A 17,161-nucleotide genomic window follows, 5' to 3' on the forward strand; every position below is an offset into this window, starting at 1 on the left:
TAGGTATGTTAAATGTAAGACGAAAATGGGCAAATCTATGACATTCAATTAATAAATGGTTAACGGTTATTTGTACATTACATGTTTCACAAATAGGTAGATCACTTTTGGACAGTAAATATGAGTGAGTAAGTCTCGTGTGTCCAATTCGTAATCTAGTTATCACCAATTGTTCTCTTCTGTTCCTGGTTGAGGGTTGCCAAGCTGTAACGTCATTTTTAATTTGCTTCAGTGATGTTTGAGAAGATTGCCATTCGTTTTTCCACTTGCACAAAACTCGATTTTTTATAAAAGCTTTTATATCACTCGCGGTATTTCGATTCTCGGCTTTTTCTATATCGGCACATTTAGCAATTTCACTCGCGCACTGGTCCGCACTTTCGTTGCCAGCAATGCCAATGTGGGATGGAATCCATATAAATCTGATACTCCTAGAATTTTCTTGAGCCTTCATGAGTTCTAGTTTTATCTGTTTCTCAAGGGGACCTTTAGGATAGATCTGTTTAAGGGTTTGAAGGGCGCTTAGTGAGTCACTTAAGATAACAGAGTTAGGAATGTTATTAGAATTTATATGCATGATAGCTTTAAACATTGCATAGAGCTCAGCGGAGAAAATCGAAAAGAAGGTTGGAAGACGAAATTGATATGTATCGCTTAAAGTAACGAATGCAGCACCTACTCCTTTATCACACTTAGATGCATCTGTAAAGATTTTATAGCTATGTTCGTAATGCTGACGGAGAATTAGATCTAGATTATTCTTAATCTCTGCGTAACAGTTAATATGTTTGTTGTATTGGGTTAGACAAGTATTTAAAGTTGGGGTATTAATTATCCAAGGAGGGGGGCTTTTAATATTGATTGGAAAGGTATTTGGGAATTCTATATTAAGACATCTCAGGTAACACCGTACTCGCTCATAGTAAGGCTTATGTTTGGTACTATTGGTAAAGAGATTTATATATTTATTAGTGAACGTATTATTAAATAGAGGTTTGTTTACATTTGAGGCTATTGACGTTGCGTGTGAAAGTGTTAAGGAAATTCGGCGGTGATATAATGAAGGCTCCCCACTTTCAGAATATAAACTTTCCACCGGTGACGTTCGAAATGCGCCAAGAGAGAGTCTAAGTGCTGTGTTGTGAATAGAGTCTAGTTGTTTTAACAATGTGGGGGAAGCAGAGGCGTAAGCGATTGATCCATAATCAATTTTTGATCTAATTAGAGTTCTGTAGATTGTAAGTAAGGTAGAGAGGTCAGAGCCCCAAAATCTATTTGACAGTGTTCTCATTAGGTTAAGTTTCTTATGACAAGTCGAAACTAATTGTCTAATATGTTCTTTCCAAGTCAGTTGATTATCAAACCACATACCTAAGAATTTTACACATGATTTGAAGGATAGCGATGTATTGAAAAACTTGAGAGTGGGATTATTTAAGAAGTTCTTTTTTGAGAATACCATACCAACGGTTTTTGTAACCGAGAATTGAAAACCAGTATCGCGAGACCACTTTTCGAGTTTTTGTAAGAAAGTTTGCAAAATTGTTGAAGTTAAATTAATATCTTTGCCTTTTACGTAAACCACCAAGTCATCTGCATATAAACGTGATTTTAAAGGTTTTTTGAGGTTCTTGATTATGTCATTAATAACAATTAAGAAAAGTGTAGGACTAATAATTGAGCCTTGAGGGATACCGTTTTCTTCCTCCTGCATTTCGGAATAGAAGTTGTTAACTCTTACACGAAAAGATCTGTTTTCCAGAAAGTTCTTGATAAAATGAAGGCAATTTCCACGAATGTTCCATGACTGTAACTTTTTTAAAATGTTGAATCTCCAACATGTATTAAATGCTTTTCTCAAGTCAAAAAATACTGCGATACAATGCTGTTTTGTTGCCAGAGATTCGTGAATATCACTTTCCAGGTCCAATATGTTGTCTATACCGGATCGGTTTTGTCGGAAACCATTTTGTTCGTTTATAAGTAAGTTCGAATTTTCTAGATGCCAAATCAGCCTTGAGTTAATAATTTTTTCTAGTAGCTTGCCCATTGCACAGGTTAGGCTTATCGGTCTATAGGAATTGGGGTCTAGACGAGATTTTTGGCTTATAAGAAATGGGAGAATGATAGATTTTGACCAAACAGATGGGTACTGGTGTCGCTGCCAAATGAAGTTAAATAATTGAAGCACGTAATTTTTAGCGGAAGTAGGTAGGTGCTTTAAGAAAATACTTGGGATATCGTCAGGCCCAGGACTTGTTTCTTTTAGATCGTTCAGTGAGTTGTTTAGTTCTTGTAACGTGAGAGGAGCGTTTAATGGAATGTTATAGTTTTCTAAATACAGGTTAGACCTTTCGGCCTCTAGTTTATTTTCCAGAAATACAGGGTCAAAATTTTCATTGGAAGACATTTCTCTGTAGTTTTTAGCTAATGTATTAACAATTTCAAGAGGAGAGGTGACAATTTGATTACCTATTTTGAGACTAGATATTGGGGATGACTCCTTTATACCAGAAATTTTACGTATTTTCTTCCATACTTCTCTTACAGGAGTGGAGCTGTTAATGCTAGAGACATATTGGGCCCAACTGGATTTTTTTGTTTGATTTATTAAACGTTGAGCTCTGGCCTTCATTTTTTTGTAGTTAATTTTATTTTCGAGTGTTTTATGCTTCTTAAATCTATTAAAAGCTGTTTTGCTGGCACGTACTGCTTCGTTACACTCCGAATTCCACCAAGGCACAGAAACATGATTTTTAATGGGCTTTGTTTTGCCGATAAAGAGCTCCGCACTCTGCAGAATGACACTATTAAAAGTACCTAAAGAATCGTTAATATTATCATTCAGTATAAGACTCTCCAAAGCCTTATCTATATAATTTTCAAAATCGATCCACTTAGCCGAATTTATATTCCATTTGGGCAAGAAGGATATTGGACAAGGCTGACCTGAGAGATTCTCAATGGTAATAGGGTGATGGTCGCTACCATAAGTATACTCGAGAACATTCCAAGAGAGACGCGGAGCAAGACCTGGATCACAGAAGCTTAAATCTATCACGGACGATTCTCCAGTGCAGATGTTAAATCTTGTAGGTGAACCATCATTTAGAAAATTTAATTGAAGATCCTGCATTACCTTTTCTAAAAGTTTTCCTCTGTGATCAGTACGCTTAGATCCCCAAATAAAGTTATGACCGTTAAAATCACCTACGATGATTCGAGGAGAGGGTATCTGTTCGATAAGGCTTTTTAAATCTTCATATGTAGCTGAAGAACTAGATGGAAGGTAAATGTTACAAATAAAAATTGGAACGGGAGCGGTGATCTCTATAACTATAGTTTCAATGTTACTATTGACAGGAAAAACATTTGCAACCAAAGATTTTTTGACAAGTGTCATAACACCACCTGAAGAGAAATTATTGTCATGTACTCTTTTCTATCTTTTCTAAAAATGTTAAAATATTTGGAATTATAGTTTTTTTGGGGGTTTAAATTTGTTTCTTGGAGACATATTATTTCGGTAGAGAATTCAGAAATAAGTTTTTGTAAGGTTGGGAGTCGATGGAAAAATCCATCTATATTCCATTGCAGTAGTTTAGTGAATTGTATTATATACGAAAAATATGAATTTACGGGTTAACCTGAGATGACTCGCCCTCGGATTCAGAGATGTCGTTACCCAAGTGTCGGAGGATTTTCTTTCTTAAGAAGGTGATATATCGTTTGGTTGATCTATCTTTTAATTGCGGATGAACTTTAGTTAACATATGAACTAATCCCAAAAGGTCAGAAGTAAACTCTTGAGTTATGTTCGAAGGATCTTGCACGCCGCTAACATTGCTTAGAAGTAGATTTAATTGGTCAAAATTGAGAACAAATGTGGGTAAATGATTTTGGATAAAATCTTTGGCAGGTTCAAGGTCATATGATTTTGTTGATTTTACGCATGTATGCTCCTCGTTGCTTTTAACTTTCTTGGCTCTTGGTTTGGATGTGGGTACAGCAAATGATTTTTCTGTATGAGTTGTTTCTGGAGACGTAAGAACATCATTGATACTACGTTTTGGCTGAAGATCGATATTGATTACTTTGCAGCTTTCCAAGGTGTTAACTTCTTCTTGACCATTGGGATTGCTCAGATTATTTGCTAATTTTTCTTGGACGGAAATTTGTTCGTTTGATATGGATGTTGATGCAGGTTGAGGCATGATGTCAGGGGTGAAAGAAGTAGTAGATTGACTGTTATTAGAATCAATTAAATTTGTTGTTGATTCTAGTTTATCGGGACAGTTGGTGGCGATATGTCCAGACTTTTTGCAGTTATAACAGGCCATAGTTTCTTGAGATAAGAATATTCGATATGTTGTATTATCGAAGTCTAAGGTGAATGAGTCGGGTAAGGAGATATTATGGGGACTGACATATATTTGTCTTCTGAAACTTAAAATATGATTATATTCCGGAAGGGTGGAACTTATTTTCAGAAAAGTGACAGGAGAGACCATATTAAGTCCAATACTTTGAAGATAATCAACTAACAGGCTGTGTGGTATTGTTGGACATACGTTTGAAAAAACAATACGTTCCGCTGGTGAGATTAATCTTCTAGCTTGTACAATATTGTTCTGGATTTGTATGTGTCCATGGTTTTGCATGAATTCGTACACGATTTTTTTGTTTGCAAGGTACATGCAAATCCGATTATTGGATAGTCGGGAGGAAAATATAATATTTTTGGGATGAATTAGGTTACCCAAAGGAATTAAGTAATCTTGCAGTCGAGTATTTTCTAAAGCGCTGAAGACAATTGCTTGGTGTTTTGAGGGAAATTGTGTAGAAGCTGCTGATGAATAGGTTTTATTGGTATTTGTCTGTAATTGCGATACTTGTGGTATATTAGAGAGACTCTGAATATTAGGTTCCATTTTTGATTTTAACACGGAACATGTGTTTAAAAATAATACGGACCTGCCTAGTAATCAAACAGGTAGTAAAACTGGAATAATATTTCTTGAGTCGTATCTTATTGATAATTGTTAAATTAAAAATCAACCAAAAACTGGTTGATCACGTTATATTAATGAAAACTAATATGATGTGTTCATTTACTGGTGTTTCATGTAATTGTCACTTAACTATTTATAAATAAACTGTTATAATTACTGCATAAAATTTGCAAATTTGTTGAGACCAAAATAAACACGCCTTTCGGTGGCTCATTCAGGGCCGAACTCTAATATAACTTTTGCTTCATATATTTTGCTAGTAAACTTTTGCTACTTAACTTTTGCTTCATAGTTTTTGTTTCATAACTTTTGTTTGTTAATTTTTGTAAATTTGTAAATAAAATAATTTTTAAAAACTCCGTTTCAAAACACAAAGTTATAATTATGATCCGAGTCTTATCAGAAAACATTACGATAAAAACATACGATACCGGTTGTGTGACACTGGCCCATTCGTTGTGTATGTAGAGTCTATCGATACAAATATCGGTAAATTACATCCGATAAGAGTTGGACATTATTTACATACAAATAATTTTAAAAATAATATTACTGAAATTAAATCTATTGGTAGGAATAAAATTAAGGTAATTTTAAATAATGCTTCTTCTTCTAATAACATTGTAAGTGGCGACTTTTTAGAAGCCAACAATTTAATTGCTTATATACCACGGTTTTTTGTGGAACGTCGAGGTTTAATACGTTCAATTGATACAGGGTTTACCGAAACATATCTACTGGAAAAACTTAAAAGTGAGAATCCAAATAGTAATAGTAAAAAATAAAACGACTAAATCGTAGTCACTACAGAAACAAATGAAACAAAACTAGTACCTAGACAATTTGTATGTATAACATTTATCGGAGCTTCTTTACCAAAAGAAGTCATAAGTAATAGTTGCATTTTTCCAGTGAAATCGTACATGTATCCTGTTATACAGTGTCAGAAATGCTTAAGATATGGACATAATATGACACAACAATGTAATGGGAAAGAGCGTTGTAAAAACTGTGGTGAAAATCATAATAATAAGGACTGCTCTGTGGGAACTAAATGTTTATACTGTGGTCAGCAACATTCGGCACTATCAAGAGAATGCTCAGAATATATTAAACAACGTAAAATTAAGGAAATTATGGCAATAAAAAATATCTCATTTCAGGAAGCTGAAAAAGTTCACAGCAATCCAAATTATTATTCAAACATATTAACTAATAATAGATTTTCGTTACTAGCTATAATGATTCTAGTAGATATAATGATTCTAGTAGTTTTCCTCCGCTACCTTTCAAAAATGTTAATGTACCTTCAGTGTGCAGTATCCCTAAACCGAGAGTTGTGAGAAGAAATTCCACATCAAGTGAATCTTTTAAAAAAAGAAAACTGAATCAGAGCGATTATATTGATAATGAAAGAGTTGAGAAAAGTACAGCCAGTTCGTCAATCTTACCAAATCCTTACAGGGATGAGTTTATGAGACAAATAAAAAATAGTTAAAGGTATTAATAATATAATATTCAGCTTTCTCTCTGATGTTTGAAATTGCAGAGATTATATAGACAATGATCAAAATGTAATTAAAAAACATATTTGAAATCTATTGGAAAATTTATCCACATCCAATGGATCATAACAGTTCAAACAATTTAAATATAATTCAATGGAATAGTCGTTCTACTGTATCTAATGCACAATATTTTAAACAATTTCTGTATTCGAATGCTATTGATATTGCAATTTTATCTGAAACATGTTATACATGATACCAAATTATTAGAAAAGATCGTCAAGATCGTAGATTTGGAGGTGTAGCTATATTTTTAGGCCTACGGATAAATAAGTATAAGATATTGGATATTATAAATGTTGGAACATTGGAAATGTGTGGTGTAAACATTGATTTTAATGGCAGAATAATTAATATAATCTCATTATATAAACATGACAAGAATATAAGCATCCGAGAATGGGAACGGTTTTTTAATTGGTGTTCCTCACTCGAAGGAGAGACGGTACTAGGAGGTGACTTCAACGCCCATCATGCGGTATGTGGTTCTCCAAAAAATGATACTGATGGCAATAGAATAATTGATGCATTAACTGATATGGATTTAATATTTCTAAATGATGGTTCGGCGACTAGAATTACCCCTCCAAACTCTACAAAATCAGCTGTAGACTTAACGCTAATAACTCCTGAACTAATTGCACTAGCACATTGGCAAACATTGGGTAGAACTCTTGGATCTGATCATTATATTATTTCCATCAAGTTGAATATTGATGTACCCTCTTCTGTTGTCTTTTCAACAAGGAAATGGAAATTAGAGAAGGCCAACTGGGAATTGTTTCATAGCACTCTTGAAATGGAACTGAAGAATGTTGTATACTCTGAAAACTGTAATGAAATGACATTTAATCTGAATAGAGCAATTAATACAAGCAGCGAAGCTTCTATCCCCCAAAACGTACCCTTCAGTCCTAAACATAGACAAAAATCAATTTGGTGGGATGATGAATGTAATACACAGATACAGCTTAAGAAGAATGCTCTTAACGCATCTACACTGAATACCTTTCTTAAATATAAAAAGATAAAAGCTACAACTAAAAAAATGTTTAAACACAAAGCCATAACAACATGGATTAAATTTTGCTCCAGTCTTAACTCTAGTTGCCCATCAACTCAAATATGGAAGATGGTAACAAATTAAACAACAAAAACGCAAACATCAAACATGCTCCTTCCCCAGTTGCAAAAGATATTCTTCAGAAGTTATGTCCACCATTTGTTGACAAATATATTCCTTACATTACTTTACATCCAGAAGAACATTATTTATTAAAAGAAATAACATCATCTGAACTGAGATATGCTATCAAGATGCTAAAAGACTACTACTACATATTTATAACTATTTTACAAACTGGAATACCCCCTTACAAATTTATTGATTGCTTTGTTATATTAATTCTGAAACCGGGAAAAGACAAAGATAATCTGGAATCATATAGACCAATAACATTATTGTCATGCATTTTTAAAACATTTGAAAGAATTCTAAAATTGAGAATGGAAATTTGGTTAAGGCGGCATAATATTCTACCAGCAACACAATATGGATATAAACAAGGCTATGGAACCACGGATGCAGTAGTTCGTCTGACTACAGATGTACAAATTGGTTTTTCTAATTCCATGACAACGTGCATTGTTTATTGACATAAAAAGTGCATATGAGAATATTGATTTATATATACTCTGTGATAAATTTGTGTTTCTTTTCATTCCAAAATCGATAGCACATTTACTATCAAATCTATACAAAGACAGAAGTGTATCAATAAGAGTAGGTCACAATATTATTGGACCCAAGATCACATCAAAAGGTATTCCACAGGGAGCTGTTTTAAGTCCACTTCTTTTTAATTTGTACACATACCATTTGCACAATTTATGGTCTCCCAATATTGTTTGCTTACAATATGCTGATAATATTGTCATCTACTCACATAAGAAAACGTACAGTGAAAGCACTACTGAACTCAAACATATTATGTACAACTTGGATAATTGGACTTGGTTAAATGGATTCAATATTTCGTACCAAAAATGTGCCGTAGTATTTTTTTCAAGAAAACACCCTATTAAACATCATGCTGTAAGCTTACATGGCAATGATATTCCAATTGTTTCGGAATTTAGATATCTTGGTGTCGTACTTGACAGAAAATTGCTTTGGACTCAACATATTAATTATACAATTGGTCGCTGCGAAAAAGATATTAATTTTCTTAAAATGGTGTGTAAGAGATCGTGGGGTGCAGATCAAAACATTGCATTGAATTTTTATCAAGCCTATATAAGATCTATAATAGATTTCTGTTGTGTGCTATATGGGTCAGCTAGCATAACCAATTTATGTAAACTTGATAGAATCCAATTTAAAGCTCTAAGGATTGTGTTAGGATTGATGAAAAGCACTCCAAATGACGCCACCCTAGCTCTAGCATCGGAAAACCCCTTTCTCGTTGCGCAGAGAATATCTAGCAAGCAAATATTTCCTAAACCAACATTATCGTGGCACTTATAATGCAAAAATAATTAATGAATTAAATACAGCTGATTTAACATCTACATACTTCATTAAAAAAAACTTTCCACCACTTGCAAGAGCAATTAAGTATAACTTGCAACGAACTGAAGTTAATAAATTCACCTTGTAATCTTATCTGGGAATCGTTGGATATACCATATCTAACAAGTGTTCTAGCTACAAATATTATTATCCCTAAATACCAAAACGAATTTTGCTATACTACTCTTAAAGAAATCTTAAGTGGCTATTCAGATCATATTGTGATCTATACAGACGGGTCAAAATCACCAACATGTACAACCAGTGCTTACTTTGTACCAAAAATGAAGATTAAAAAATCATTTATTTTAAATAATCAATCCAGCATTTTTTCTGCTGAAGCATGTGCTATATACAAAGCCCTTGAATTGTGCTGTGAAAACCAGTGGAACAAAATTGTCATATGCAGTGATTCACTGTCAGTATTACACTCCTTGCAAAACTTTAAATTCACAATAAATAGCAATATATTCATATGAGAAATTTTTCAACAGTTAGTTAAACTATCAGATCCATATGGTACTAAATTTCTATGGGTTAAGGGACACCCAGATATTGTTGGCAATACTATTGCTGATTCTATAGCTAAAAATCCATTACAGCACCCACATATGGTGATAGAAGAATTTAACACATGTGACCTACTTGCCTATATCAAACAACATATTAAATTTAAACGGGACAGACAATGGATTCAGTTTGGTGAAAGCAGGGGCACTAATTTATACAAATTACAACCAACAGTAGATGTAAAACAATTTTACAAAGATGTCACACTAAGCAGAAACACAGTGTCAACTGTCTTAAGATTAAAAGTAGATCATGGATGTTTTCCGAAACATCTACACAAAATAGGAGTTCTCCCAACAGACCGATGTGAGTTTGGAACTAGTATAGCTGATTTAAATCACATATTCTTCAACTGCCCACTACATCGTAATACAACCACGTGGCTGCTAAAAGAATTAATAAAAGAGGGTTTAAGTACACCATTAATCGTCAATCTTCTATTAAGTGAAGACAATATAAAAATCTTTAAAATAAAATAAAATATTTTCATTCTAATTTTTGTGTACCAAAATTGCCACACCAGCATAGCCATTATTTCTCTCATTGCGGATTATATTGTAACCACTAAAACTATATTGTTGATTTATTACTATATTTTTAAACCAAGTTTCGCTAATAAATGCAATGTCGATATTTTTATCAAAAAGAAATTGTACTATTTTTGTTAGCCATTACAGAAGATTTGATTAGTTTTTAAAAGTATCCTCCAATGATTGTTCTATACTACTTGTAATTACGTTAATATCAATAGGTTGTCTGTGGTTACTTGAAATTATTTTATTGGCAAAGTCCATGATAAAAATCGATAAATTGCTAGCTATACTACTTTTTTTATTTCCAAACTAGAGTAGTTTGGTTTATTTGAATTTATTGTCAGAGGTTGTGAATGTCCAAAGGTGAATGGCAATAATGGTTTTTGGACAGGTGATTGGATAGTAGGAGAGTTTGATTTTCTCTTCTTTTTGGTTGGAGATCTAGCACTCGCATGAGTGTGTTGGGAAAAGGAATTATTTTGATTGCCATTGAAATTTGTAGTTCTGGAAACATTTTATCATAGTTTGTTAGCGGTGAAAAGGAGTTGAGACTTACTAAACTGGATAAGGAATTTTCAGTTCTTGGGCTTCTTTAAATGAGGTTTTTTGCTCTATCATTATATTTTTAATTTTTTTTGATTGTCATAAGAGGGACACTTTTTTGAGATAGATACGTGATCTCTGATTTTACAGTGTATACAAAAAATCAAATTTTTATCACAATTGTGTTTATCATCTTTATTTTCACCGCAATTTATACAACTTTCTTGAGTACAGTTACACTGTTTAGATACGTGCCCATATCTTAAACATTTGTAACACTGGGTTACTCTTCCTACAAATTGTTCAACCCAAAAAAAAAACTCGATTAAAAGCTATGCGATTTGGTAAAATAATCCCTTCAAAAGTAACAATAGATTTTTTAGGTACAAATTCCACTGTTTTGTCTTCTTTTTGGACTTCCCAATTTAACCTATATATGTTAGTAACGCGTGAGTCTGATTCGATATTTTCCATGAGATAATTGATATCATAACAAGTACCAACGTTTCTTATTCACCCTTTATTTTCCAGTAAATGGTAAGGTATAAATGCTCTTAAATTTTCTGATTTCAGTATTGGATGTTTTACTAAATTATTTGCCTCTAGAAGTGATTTTAATAAAACCTTAATCCGGTTTCGGCTTATACTTTTAATTTCCAAAATGCTTTTAAGATTAAATTTTTTAAAAAGAACATGACCAACAGTCATTGGATACAATGTACCTAAATTATTATTGTCGGTACTTTCTATATATACCCAAATATTTTGCACATTGTACTTATCAGAGAGGAGATTGAATGTTTTCGGTTCCAACTGCTTCGCTGTTTTGTGGAGATCACTATCCTTACTAGATTTATTATTAATATTATTAAAAGTTAAATTCGAATCACTGTTATTCATGTCAGTATCTGTCGTCATAAAAGACGTCCCTTGTTTATTTTTTTCCCCATCGGGGACCGGTATTATTTTGTATTAATTATCAGTATACACTTTTTAATTTTGTCTAATATGTAAAAAGTTAAATACAAACACCAAGTAATTAGGAACCAGCTCGACTTTTAAACGAAATTAAAATGTCTGACTCGGTCAACAGACCGATCGATACTGACTATATATATATTATATATATATATATATATACATATATATATATATATATATATATATATATATATATATACATATATATATATATATATATATATATATATATATATATATATATATATATATAAGTGTAATATCATACCCTTATTCATGTGAAGAGATAGCAGTTTGAATTCGTCTAAAAAGAGTTTATTATCGTTAAAATTCTACAATATAAATTATTAACAATAATAACATAACTAAAATAACTTAACAAATTATACAAACCTAAAAAGAGAATCAAGAACAATGCTATTTCTTACGCCATTAAGTAATTTGACAATTGTACCATACAATTTACAATATGTCAATGTCAATAAAACTTAAACAGTCATACAACCTAAAACTTTAAATAACTAAAAATAACTAAGCCCTGCTGTTTCACTTAAAATAAACATGGTTTACTTTTACATCCCCCTACCAAAAAGGTATGATAAACCATCTAAGTATATGGTTTATCACAAGGCATCAATTTTGAAATATGGAAATAATTCATATCATTATTTTTGTATCCAATATCTACTTCATATAATGTATTTGAAATTTGTTTTTTTATTTGAAATGGACCTACTCTTACTTCGTCAAGTTTTTTTCTATTTAGTTTTGATTTATTTTCTACATATGCCCAATCTCCCTCTTTGAATTCATAGGATTTTCTATTTTTGTCATACAGTTTTTTATTATATTCATGATGTCGTACCGAATTTTTATAGGCTATTTCTTTATCTTTTGATACATTTGTTGTCTCACACAGTTCCTCGGGAACAATCGGATCTGCTTTTCCAAAAAGCAAATATTCTGGGCTATATCCGGTTACGGAATGATCTGTTTTATTGTATTCCTCTATACATTCTTCAGCTATTTTTGTCCATGCTCGAATTCTAGTTTCATTTTGTTTGCATCTTATTCTGTTAACTAATGTCTGATTAAGTCTTTCATTTAATCCATTCGAGAATGGACAGTCTACTGCTGTAAAAATTAATTGAATATTTAAATGTTTCATATGATTTCTAAATATTTTGGAATTAATTCCTGGATACTGATCTGTTAATAATGTTTTTATGGGGTGTTTATCTTGAATTTTGGCGATTAATTTTATGAAATCATCTGTGGTCTGATTTTTAGAAGTAACTGCAAACGCATATCTGGTGAAGTGATCTACAAGTAAGTGGAGGTATTTTTTTGTCGAACGATTGCCACCAAATCCTCCTATTGTATCTAAGGACATTATCTGAAAAGGTTCTTTTGCTGGACCCAATTGTGACAGAAGACCATATTTTGGACCGATTCTTGTTTTATTTTTACAGCAGATCTCGCATTTTTGACAGATATCCTTTGCTAGTGAATCTATATTCTTAATGTAGTAAAAATTTCTAATTTTGTTTGTTACTTTACCAGCACAAATATGACCATAAAATTTGTGAACTTTTGTTATTAACTCTTTTCCAAAATCTTTGGATAAAATTATTCTTTTTTCATTCTTCCTTAATTTATAAAATATATCTTGGTTCAAAATTGTTCCTCTCATTGTATCTATAACTTGTCGATTATTATTTTGGTCTTGTTTTATCTCAGTTAATGTGACTAGGTTTACTGTTCTTATAAATGTTTCTGCATTTTTCATATTTTCCAACACTGGGTTTCTAGAAAGGCAGTCTGCTTCTACATTTTCTTTTCCAGGTTCATATTTAATGTCGAAGTCAAATTGTGAAAGAAAATGTGTCATATCTCCTAATTCTTCATCTGGTCTTGTACGAAGTTCTCTTCCCTCAAGGGGTTTATGATCAGTAATAACGAGAAATTTTCTTCCCATTAGCCAGTATTGCCAAAATTTTATTGCTTCTTTAATTGCCAGGCATTCTAAAAAAATAGCCTTTTTATTTTTTTGATATTTGTTCAATTTTTTTGAAAAGTATGCTACGGGTTTCATTTCTCCATCTCTTTGTTTTTGTTTCAGAACCGCACCAATTCCTAGAACACTAGCATCTGTATATATAGTTGTAGGAGCATTTGGGTTAAAAATGGCTAGTATAGGTTCAGAACAGAGGATATTCTTTGCCCTATCAAAAGCTGTTTGGCAGCTTAAAGACCAGTGGAATTTGATATCTTTTCTAAGTAAATTATGTAGTGGCTCTAATAACCTAGCTGAATCTTTTATATATTTGTGGTAAAAATTTACTTTTCCCAAAAACTGTCGTACTTTTTTTCTCGTGTCTGGTGCTGGAAAATCTCTGATCGATATTAAATTATCATGTAACGGACGAACTGAATTGTGTCCCACAATGTGTCCCAAATATTTAACCTCTTCTCTTGCAAAATTACATTTTAGAAGTTTGAGCCTAAATCCCTCTTCAATAATTGCTTTCATAAGTCTTTCTATATGGTCTAAGTGTTCTTCAAATGATAATGAGAATATTAAAATGTCATCTATGTAGTTTATACAAAATGAATTTAAATTATGCTTCCTGATAATATTACTTAAAATTCTTTGAAATATTGCGGGAGATGTTTTAAGCCCAAAAGGTAAGCATTTCCATTGCCAATGACCACTTTGGGTAACGAAGGCTGTCTTGTATTTATCTTTTATCCGAACTGGAATACACCAAAAAGCAGAATTTATATCTAAAGTAGTAAAGAACCTAGCATTCCTTGTTTTGGTCAAAATCTCGTCAATTAAAGGAAAAGGTTGGGGTTCAGGAATAATTAATTTGTTTAACTCACGAAAGTCAATGCACAATCTTGTTTTAGATCCTTCATCTTTTTTAAAAGCCAATGTAACAGGTGCTGCAAAAGGTGAAGATGATTCTTCTATTAAATTTGCTTTTAATAATTGTCCTATTTGAAATTCTATCTCTTTTTGGTCTTCTATCGAGCATCTATAGGGTCTTTTTGCAACAAATTTATGTTCTAAAAGTTTAATTTGAGCTTCATTATTTTGAACCTGCCCAATGTCAAATTTATGTTTTGCAAAAATATTGTCATATTTATTTAGTAATATTTCTATTTTATTTTTCTGATATGGCAATAAATGTTGTAATTTTGCTTCAAAAAGTTCTGTGGGAATTCCCTCATTAAAGTTTATGGAGTATTCTGTAATATTAATATTATAATTAAATTTTTCGATTTTTTCTTCAATTTTTCCGTATAATCTTTGATAAATCTCTAAATCAAAATCTTGTTTCATTTGAAAATTTAAAATAGAATCTAATCCGAGTAGAATATCGTACTCAAAATATTCATCATTAATTACAAAAAGATTAATATTTTTCTCAATTTTATTAATTTTCAGTTTTGCAATTAGTTTTCCTGTAAAATTTGTTCTGCCATTTATCGTTTTAAACATATTCCTATCTTCTTGAATATCTAATCCTAACTTTCTTGCCACCTCCGAATTCAGAAGAGTAACATTTGAGCCTGGGTCATAAACTCCACATAATTCTTTATTATTTAGGAATACTTTTAATTTGATCAATGGCAGCAAATCTAGTTTTTTTGTTCAGTTACTGTTTCATTTAATGTCTCCTGTATAGCAATATTATTGATATATTTAATATCATTTGATTTGTTTTCTTTTGTTACCTTTTTATCTTTTTGCTTTAAACGGCATATTGCCTCTGGATGAAACCTCTCAGGGAATCCTTTTCTATCACAATATTGACAAGTAGTTTTCTGTTCTTCTGGTATTATAGTAGATTTTTGATAAAAATTTGGTTTTGTCTCCAATTTATTCTTCTTTTTTATAACTAAACTTTCCAATTTTCGTAATTCACCTACCAATTTTTCCATTGTTGTAACGTCAGCTCTATTAATATTATCTTGTATATAAATTGGCAAATTTGTTACAATTAAATCAATTAGTATATCAATGGGAAAATCATTCTTTATATTTAGCAATAAATTTTCTTTACGAAACGCATAATCAACAATACTACCACCTATATACCTAAAAGAATAAGCTTGCCTATGATTATGCCAACCTGTTTCACAAAAACTATCTAAAAAATTAATTTTCCATACCTCAAAACTGTTATCTAAGCCTAATGTTATTATTTTTGATTCAAACCATTCTTTTGCTATTCCATCAAGAAACAAACGTAGAATCAAAATCTTGTCTTCATCAGCAACCACCTCACATCGCAAACATTCTGATTCGAAGGTCTTGAGCCATGAATTCATTGGAACATTATTTCCATCAAAATTTCGAAGTACAAAATCATCTTTTATTTTTTTTAAATTTTTCTTTTCAACTTTAGGTAAATTTGTGTCATTAAATTTCTGGAGCAACTCAGCAAATGATGGAAATTGTTCAGCTGTTTCTATCTTCTCATACACTGGTAATAAGGTCTGTTGTAAGTACTCACTTTGATAAACCACATCACCATCTGAATCAAAATAAATCTCCTTCAAATTGTCTTCTAATGCTATAGTACATGTTCTAAAGGATCCTCTTGTTTTCATAGATGCTAATATATTCTTCACTTTTTTCAGATGAAATAGTTCAGAATGATCAATTTGAAGTTGTTTTTCAAAGGGGATTTCATAATAAAAACGGGACCCTGTTGGCTGCAGCCACTTAAATTTATATACATTTTTCTTACTATCACTACTGTTTGCTTCTATAGCCATGCAAATTCTCATTGATGTAAAATTCATTCTTAAATATCGTTTTATCCAAATAACGGCTTGGAAATTTATAGTTATCACTATATTTTTTTTATCAGCTTAAGTTCTTGATTTATAAGTGTAATATCATACCCTTATTCATGTGAAGAGATAGCAGTTTGAATTCGTCTAAAAAGAGTTTATTATCGTTAAAATTCTACAATATAAATTATTAACAATAATAACATAACTAAAATAACTTAACAAATTATACAAACCTAAAAAGAGAATCAAGAACAATGCTATTTCTTACGCCATTAAGTAATTTGACAATTGTACCATACAATTTACAATATGTCAATGTCAATAAAACTTAAACAGTCATACAACCTAAAACTTTAAATAACTAAAAATAACTAAGCCCTGCTGTTTCACTTAAAATAAACATAGGTTTACTTTTACATATATATATATATATATATATATATATATATATATATATATATATATAAGAATAAGAAAAAAGAAGTACTTGTGACTCGTTTGGAACAAATATATAACTGTTTTGGATGGGTTGGAGTCAATAAAAGGGCTATTGGTTAACTATTTTTTTAT

The 17,161-nt window shown here is 31.5% G+C and overlaps 2 protein-coding genes across 2 annotated transcripts in view; both read right to left on the reverse strand.

Annotated features, from left to right (window-relative positions):
- LOC140439761 (beta-galactosidase-1-like protein 3) overlaps positions 1–17,161 on the reverse strand; it is a 74,433-nt gene that overhangs the window by 42,516 nt on the left and 14,756 nt on the right. The window lies entirely within an intron of this gene.
- Positions 8,873–17,003, reverse strand: LOC140438019 (uncharacterized). The gene is made up of 3 exons (XM_072527738.1): positions 16,825–17,003; positions 15,524–16,735; positions 8,873–9,100 (listed from the first exon to the last, which is right to left on the reverse strand). Exons 2-3 carry the CDS (start codon positions 16,595–16,597, stop codon positions 8,873–8,875), a joined length of 1,302 nt encoding a protein of 433 aa, XP_072383839.1. The 5' UTR covers positions 16,598–16,735; positions 16,825–17,003.

The sequence above is a fragment of the Diabrotica undecimpunctata genome, chromosome 4 (genome assembly GCF_040954645.1).
Source record: "Diabrotica undecimpunctata isolate CICGRU chromosome 4, icDiaUnde3, whole genome shotgun sequence".
Lineage (NCBI taxonomy): Eukaryota > Metazoa > Arthropoda > Insecta > Coleoptera > Chrysomelidae > Diabrotica > Diabrotica undecimpunctata.

Excerpts from the sequence above, each read along its gene's own strand:
- LOC140438019 (XM_072527738.1), bottom strand. The coding sequence starts at position 16,597 with ATGAATTTTACATCAATGAGAATTTGCATGGCTATAGAAGCAAACAGT. Across the intron at positions 9,101-15,523 it reads TAAAGCAAAAAGATAAAAAG|TGCCACGATAATGTTGGTTT; the intron begins GTAACAAAAGAA and ends TTGCATTATAAG.